Source organism: Hyla sarda, chromosome 12 (assembly GCF_029499605.1).
Source record: "Hyla sarda isolate aHylSar1 chromosome 12, aHylSar1.hap1, whole genome shotgun sequence".
In the NCBI taxonomy this organism is placed as follows: Eukaryota; Metazoa; Chordata; class Amphibia; order Anura; family Hylidae; genus Hyla; species Hyla sarda.
This window is the reverse complement of record NC_079200.1, coordinates 52,798,431-52,806,572: the sequence shown is the minus strand read 5'-3', so window position 1 is coordinate 52,806,572 and position 8,142 is coordinate 52,798,431. Positions and strand designations below refer to the sequence as shown.

Here is an 8,142-nt window from a genome sequence, read left to right as displayed (position 1 = left end):
AAGATGCCAGTGGCTCTGTGAGTGGGCTTTGTGAGGGTAGGGGGCTAGAGGCAGAAGCCAGGAAGGGTTGGGGATCTAGAAGGCAGAAAGGTTGAAGGAATGTTAGGAGAGGGGGGTACAGAAGGTGGCAGGGGTACTGTGTGTGGTACGGGAAAGGGGGAGAGTAGGTGGCTAGAACTTTGTCTAGGGCAGAGGCTCAGAAAGTGATAGGCGGTCTTGAAGGGGAGGTGGGGACATGGATAGCGATGGAAGGTAAGAGGACGAAAGAGCTCTGTTAGAGGAAGGGGGGGGAAAGCAGTAGAGTTACAGTACTTTAGGGGAAGAGTACAGGGGGGTAATATGTGGCAGAAACAACAGTCTTCCACTCATCCACAGCCCAGAATGGCTTGGATTCACAATGAGTGGCGAAGGGTTAATGGCGGCTGTAATCATTAGGCTATGTTGCAGCAGCTAAGGGATAATGTGGCAGAGACTCTACTGGGTTCAAGGGTACAGAGAATTGCGAGAACTATTCGATGGGGTGTAGCCTCTGTGGGGGTAGGGAAGAATGGTGCAGAAGATGGAAGGCACCCTGTGGGGGAAAGGTGACATGGTCTCTGTGGAAGGACAGGGGGGGGCACAAAGTGACAGGACAGCAGTCTTCCGGCCTGGGACAGCTGCTTAGACTGTCCTTAGTGACATCTTAGCAGGAACTGCTGTCCTCACTGCACAGGCAGACATCCGGACATCCACCACCGCTACCCAGCAGAGAGCGCTCCCCCTCCACACACAGATGCACATTGCATTACAATGAGGACAAGGAGAGTCTAGGGGTTAGCTAACTATTAAAGCTACTGACACATGGTGCCACAATGATAACCCCCCCATTATCACTGCAACAAGCCATGCTTGGGTAGCCACTACATGATTAAATAGAAACTTACCATATCATAGCAGCTCCTTGTCGTTTGGGGCAGATATCCGGTAATGCTGAGGCTGATGCAGAGTTTGGTAGGATTACTCTCCTGGGTATGTGTCCAGAGTGAGGAGGTGGCGCCAAATGTTCCTGATAATAACAAAAATATATTAAAAATAAACTCTGTGCCGGGCTGTTGTGGCGGGAGTCGAGATGTCTGCCAGTGCAGTGAAGACAGCGGATCCAGCCAAGGAATCACTAAGAACAGTCTAAGTAGCGGTCTCAGGTAAGAAGATTACTTGTCTGTCACTTCGTGCCTCTCTGTCCTTCCACAGAGGTACTGTCACCTTTCCCCCACAGAGTGCCTATCACCTTCTGTACCCATTTACCCCACCCCTACAGAGGCTACTCCCCATCAAGAAGTCCTTGCAACTCTCTGTATCCTGAAACCCAGCAGACCCACTGCCAACATATGTCTCCCTGACCCCTAGTGCCCCTGTCACATTCTGTTCCCCTGAACTCTTCCCCTAAGGCACTGTACCCCTACCACCTTCTCCCTCCTCCTCTAACAGAGCCCTTACAAACTTACCTTCCATCGTAATCCATGGCCCCAGCTCCCCTTCAAGACTTCTTGCCTCCTTCTGAGCCCCGGTCCTAGGTAGAGCCATAGCCACCTACTTTCCCCTCTTTCTCATACCACACACAGTACCCCCTACCACTTTCTGTATCCCCTGCCCTAACAGCGGCCCTTCCACCTTTCTGCCTTCCAAATCCACAACTCCCTCTGGCATCTGTTTCAACCAACCTACCCCTACAAGCCCCCCCTCCACCCACAGAGCCCCTGACTCCTTCCGACTTCCCACAACAGAACCCTTGTCCTCTAATGTATTCCATGTCTCAGACCTGGGGGGGGAAGGACCGCGACATGGAACACAAAAGGAGGAGAGGGCTTAGTTGGGGAAAGTCAAAAGATGCCAGTGGCTCTGTGAGTGGGCTTTGTGAGGGTAGGGGGCTAGAGGCAGAAGCCAGGAAGGGTTGGGGATCTAGAAGGCAGAAAGGTTGAAGGAATGTTAGGAGAGGGGGTACAGAAGGTGGCAGGGGTACTGTGTGTGGTACGGGAAAGGGGGAGAGTAGGTGGCTAGAACTTTGTCTAGGGTAGAGGCTCAGAAAGTGATAGGCGGTCTTGAAGGGGAGGTGGGGACATGGATAGCGATGGAAGGTAAGAGGACGAAAGAGCTCTGTTAGAGGAAGGGGGGGAAGCAGTAGGGTTACAGTACTTTAGGGGAAGAGTACAGGGGGGTAATATGTGGCAGAAACAACAGTCTTCCACTCATCCACAGCCCAGAATGGCTTGGATTCACAATGAGTGGCGAAGGGTTAATGGCGGCTGTAATCATTAGGCTATGTTGCAGCAGCTAAGGGATAATGTGGCAGAGACTCTACTGGGTTCAAGGGTACAGAGAATTGCGAGAACTATTCGATGGGGTGTAGCCTCTGTGGGGGGTAGGGAAGAATGGTGCAGAAGATGGAAGGCACCCTGTGGGGGAAAGGTGACATGGTCTCTGTGGAAGGACAGGGGGGGTGGGGGGGGGGGGGGCACAAAGTGACAGGACAGCAGTCTTCCGGCCTGGGACAGCTGCTTAGCCTGTCCTTAGTGACATCTTAGCAGGAACTGCTGTCCTCACTGCACAGGCAGACATCCGGACATCCACCACCGCTACCCAGCAGAGAGCGCTCCCCCTCCACACACAGATGCACATTGCATTACAATGAGGACAAGGAGAGTCTAGGGGTTAGCTAACTATTAAAGCTACTGACACATGGTGCCACAATGATAACCCCCCCATTATCACTGCAACAAGCCATGCTTGGGTAGCCACTACATGATTAAATAGAAACTTACCATATCATAGCAGCTCCTTGTCGTTTGGGGCAGATATCCGGTAATGCTGAGGCTGATGCAGAGGTTGGTAGGATTACTCTCCTGGGTATGTGTCCAGAGTGAGGAGGTGGCGCCAAATGTTCCTGATAATAACAAAAATATATTAAAAATAAACTCTGTGCCGGGCTGTTGTGGCGGGAGTCGAGATGTCTGCCAGAGCAGTGAAGACAGCGGATCTAGCAAAGGAATCACTAAGGACAGTCTAAGTAGCGGTCTCAGGTAAGAAGATTACTTGTCTGTCACTTCGTGCCTCTCTGTCCTTCCACAGAGGTACTGTCACCTTTCCCCCACAGAGTGCCTATCACCTTCTGTACCCATTTACCCACCCCTACAGAGGCTACTCCCCATCAAGAAGTCCTTGCAACTCTCTGTATCCTGAAACCCAGCAGACCCACTGCCAACATATGTCTCCCTGACCCCTAGTGCCCCTGTCACATTCTGTTCCCCTGAACTCTTCCCCTAAGGCACTGTACCCTAACAGCGGCCCTTCCACCTTTCTGCCTTCCAAATCCACAACTCCCTCTGGCATCTGTTTCAACCAACCTACCCCTACAAGCCCCCCCTCCACCCACAGAGCCCCTGACTCCTTCTGACTTCCCACAACAGAACCCTTGTCCCCTAATGTATTCCATGTCTCAGACCTGGGGGGGAAGGACCGCGACATGGAACACAAAAGGAGGCAAGGGCTTAGTTGGGGAAAGTCAAAAGATGCCAGTGGCTCTGTGAGTGGGCTTTGTGAGGGTAGGGGGCTAGAGGCAGAAGCCAGGAAGGGTTGGGGATCTAGAAGGCAGAAAGGTTGAAGGAATGTTAGGAGAGGGGGTACAGAAGGTGGCAGGGGTACTGTGTGTGGTACGGGAAAGGGGGAGAGTAATTGGCTAGAACTTTGTCTAGGGCAGAGGCTCAGAAAGTGATAGGCGGTCTTGAAGGGGAGGTGGGGACATGGATAGCGATGGAAGGTAAGAGGACGAAAGAGCTCTGTTAGAGGAAGGGGGGGGAAAGCAGTAGGGTTACAGTACTTTAGGGGAAGAGTACAGGGGGGTAATATGTGGCAGAAACAACAGTCTTCCACTCATCCACAGCCCAGAATGGCTTGGATTCACAATGAGTGGCGAAGGGTTAATGGCGGCTGTAATCATTAGGCTATGTTGCAGCAGCTAAGGGATAATGTGGCAGAGACTCTACTGGGTTCAAGGGTACAGAGAATTGCGAGAACTATTCGATGGGGTGTAGCCTCTGTGGGGGTAGGGAAGAATGGTGCAGAAGATGGAAGGCACCCTGTGGGGGAAAGGTGACATGGTCTCTGTGGAAGGACAGGGGGGGGGGGGGGGCACAAAGTGACAGGACAGCAGTCTTCCGGCCTGGGACAGCTGCTTAGCCTGTCCTTAGTGACATCTTAGCAGGAACTGCTGTCCTCACTGCACAGGCAGACATCCGGACATCCACCACCGCTACCCAGCAGAGAGCGCTCCCCCTCCACACACAGATGCACATTGCATCACAATGAGGACAAGGAGAGTCTAGGGGTTAGCTAACTATTAAAGCTACTGACACATGGTGCCACAATGATAACCCCCCCCATTATCACTGCAACAAGCCATGCTTGGGTAGCCACTACATGATTAAATAGAAACTTACCAGATCATAGCAGCTCCTTGTCGGTTGGGGCAGATATCCGGTAATGCTGAGGCTGATGCAGAGGTTGGTAGGATTACTCTCCTGGGTATGTGTCCAGAGTGAGGAGGTGGCGCCAAATGTTCCTGATAATAACAAAAATATATTAAAAATAAACTCTGTGCCGGGCTGTTGTGGCGGGAGTCGAGATGTCTGCCAGTGCAGTAAAGACAGCGGATCCAGCCAAGGAATCACTAAGGACAGTCTAAGTAGCGGTCTCAGGTAAGAAGATTACTTGTCTGTCACTTCGTGCCTCTCTGTCCTTCCACAGAGGTACTGTCACCTTTCCCCCACAGAGTTCCTATCACCTTCTGTACCCATTTACCCCACCCCTACAGAGGCTACTCCCCATCAAGAAGTCCTTGCAACTCTCTGTATCCTGAAACCCAGCAGACTCACTGCCAACATATGTCTCCCTGACCCCTAGTGCCCCTGTCACATTCTGTTCCCCTGAGCTCTTCCCCTAAGGCACTGTACCCCTACCACCTTCTCCCTCCTCCTCTAACAGAGCCCTTACAAACTTACCTTCCATCTTAATCCATGGCCCCAGCTCCCCTTCAAGACTTCTTGCCTCCTTCTGAGCCCCGGTCCTAGGTAGAGCCATAGCCACCTACTTTCCCCTCTTTCTCATACCACACACAGTACCCCCTACCACTTTCTGTATCCCCTGCCCTAACAGCGGCCCTTCCACCTTTCTGCCTTCCAAATCCACAACTCCCTCTGGCATCTGTTTCAACCAACCTACCCCTACAAGCCCCCCCTCCACCCACAGAGCCCCTGACTCCTTCTGACTTCCCACAGACCAGGTTGTGACATGGAACTACAATAGGAGGACAAGGGCTTAGTTGTGGGAAAGTCAGAAGATGCCAGTGCTCTGTGAGTGGGCTTTGTGAGGGTAGGGGGCTAGAGGCAGAAGCCAGGAAGGGTTGGGGGATCTAGAAGGCAGAAAGGTTGAAGGAATGTTAGGAGAGGGGGTACAGAAGGTGGCAGGGGTACTGTGTGTGGTACGGGAAAGGGGGAGAGTAGGTGGCTAGAACTTTGTCTAGGGCAGAGGCTCAGAAAGTGATAGGCGGTCTTGAAGGGGAGGTGGGGACATGGATAGCGATGGAAGGTAAGAGTGACGAAAGAGCTCTGTTAGAGGAAGGGGGGGGAAAGCAGTAGGGTTACAGTACTTTAGGGGAAGAGTACAGGGGGGTAATATGTGGCAGAAACAACAGTCTTCCACTCATCCACAGCCCAGAATGGCTTGGATTCACAATGAGTGGCGAAGGGTTAATGGCGGCTGTAATCATTAGGCTATGTTGCAGCAGCTAAGGGATAATGTGGCAGAGACTCTACTGGGTTCAAGGGTACAGAGAATTGCGAGAACTATTTGATGGGGTGTAGCCTCTGTGGGGGGTAGGGAAGAATGGTGCAGAAGATGGAAGGCACCCTGTGGGGGGAAAGGTGACATGGTCTCTGTGGAAGGACAGGGGGGGGGGGGGGGGGGACAAAGTGACAGGACAGCAGTCTTCCGGCCTGGGACAGCTGCTTAGCCTGTCCTTAGTGACATCTTAGCAGGAACTGCTGTCCTCACTGCACAGGCAGACATCCGGACATCCACCACCGCTACCCAGCAGAGAGCGCTCCCCCTCCACACACAGATGCACATTGCATTACAATGAGGACAAGGAGAGTCTAGGGGTTAGCTAACTATTAAAGCTACTGACACATGGTGCCACAATGATAACCCCCCCATTATCACTGCAACAAGCCATGCTTGGGTAGCCACTACATGATTAAATAGAAACTTACCATATTATAGCAGCTCCTTGTCGTTTGGGGCAGATATCCGGTAATGCTGAGGCTGATGCAGAGGTTGGTAGGATTACTCTCCTGGGTATGTGTCCAGAGTGAGGAGGTGGCGCCAAATGTTCCTGATAATAACAAAAATATATTAAAAATAAACTCTGTGCCGGGCTGTTGTGGCGGGAGTCGAGATGTCTGCCAGTGCAGTGAAGACAGCGGATCCAGCCAAGGAATCACTAAGGACAGTCTAAGTAGCGGTCTCAGGTAAGAAGATTACTTGTCTGTCACTTCGTGCCTCTCTGTCCTTCCACAGAGGTACTGTCACCTTTCCCCCACAGAGTGCCTATCACCTTCTGTACCCATTTACCCCACCCCTACAGAGGCTACTCCCCATTCAAGAAGTCCTTGCAACTCTCTGTATCCTGAAAACCCAGCAGACCCACTGCCAACATATGTCTCCCTGACCCCTAGTGCCCCTGTCACATTCTGTTCCCCTGAACTCTTCCCCTAAGGCACTGTACCCCTACCACCTTCTCCCTCCTCCTCTAACAGAGCCCTTACAAACTTACCTTCCATCGTAATCCATGGCCCCAGCTCCCCTTCAAGACTTCTTGCCTCCTTCTGAGCCCCGGTCCTAGGTAGAGCCATAGCCACCTACTTTCCCCTCTTTCTCATACCACACACAGTACCCCCTACCACTTTCTGTATCCCCTGCCCTAACAGCGGCCCTTCCACCTTTCTGCCTTCCAAATCCACAACTCCCTCTGGCATCTGTTCAAACACCAACCTACCCCCTACAAGCCCCCCCCTCCACCCACAGAGCCCCTGACTCCTTCTGACTTCCCACAACAGAACCCTTGTCCCCCTAATGTATTCCATGTCTCAGACCTGGGGGGGAAGGACCGCGACATGGAACACAAAAGGAGGCAAGTGCTTAGTTGGGGAAAGTCAAAAGATGCCAGTGGCTCTGTGAGTGGGCTTTGTGAGGGTAGGGGGCTAGAGGCAGAAGCCAGGAAGGGTTGGGGATCTAGGAAGGCAGAAAGGTTGAAGGAATGTTAGGAGAGGGGGTACAGAAGGGTGGCAGGGGTACTGTGTGTGGTACGGGAAAGGGGGAGAGTAGGTGGCTAGAACTTTGTCTAGGGCAGAGGCTCAGAAAGTGATAGGCGGTCTTGAAGGGGGAGGTGGGGGACATGGATAGCGATGGAAGGTAAGAGGACGAAAGAGCTCTGTTAGAGGAAGGGGGGGGAAAGCAGTAGGGTTACAGTACTTTAGGGGAAGAGTACAGGGGGGGTAATATGTAGCAGAAACAACAGTCTTCCACTCATCCACAGCCCAGAATGGCTTGGATTCACAATGAGTGGCGAAGGGTTAATGGCGGCTGTAATCATTAGGCTATGTTGCAGCAGCTAAGGGATAATGTGGCAGAGACTCTACTGGGTTCAAGGGTACAGAGAATTGCGAGAACTATTCGATGGGGTGTAGCCCTCTGTGGAAGTAGGGAAGAATGGTGCAGAAGATGGAAGGCACCCTGTGGGGGAAAGGTGACATGGTCTCTGGGGAAGGACAGGGGGGGGGGGGGCACAAAGTGACAGGACAGCAGTCTTCCGGCCTGGGACAGCTGCTTAGCCTGTCCTTAGTGACATCTTAGCAGGAACTGCTGTCCTCACTGCACAGGCAGACATCCGGACATCCACCACCGCTACCCAGCAGAGAGCGCTCCCCCTCCACACACAGATGCACAATTGCATCACAATGAGGACAAGGAGAGTCTAGGGGTTAGCTAACTATTAAAGCTACTGACACATGGTGCCACAATGATAACCCCCCCATTATCACTGCAACAAGC

General features: G+C 52.5%; 1 protein-coding gene across 3 annotated transcripts in view; it reads right to left on the bottom strand.

Moving 5' to 3' along the window:
- The window catches only part of LOC130296867 (pregnancy zone protein-like), a 595,153-nt gene extending 589,985 nt beyond the window's left edge, over positions 1 to 5,168 (bottom strand). For all 3 annotated transcript variants that reach the window (XR_008849317.1, XR_008849318.1, XM_056548877.1), the window contains exons 1-2: positions 5,034 to 5,168; positions 4,473 to 4,594 (exon numbers count right to left, since the gene is read on the bottom strand). Coding sequence is in view for 1 of the 3 variants with exons in the window: in XM_056548877.1 (XP_056404852.1) it covers positions 4,473 to 4,594; positions 5,034 to 5,112 (201 nt within the window). In the remaining 2 variants the exon portion in view is untranslated. The remainder of the gene's footprint in view (positions 1 to 4,472; positions 4,595 to 5,033) is intronic.
- Between the last annotated feature and the right edge of the window lie 2,974 nt (positions 5,169 to 8,142).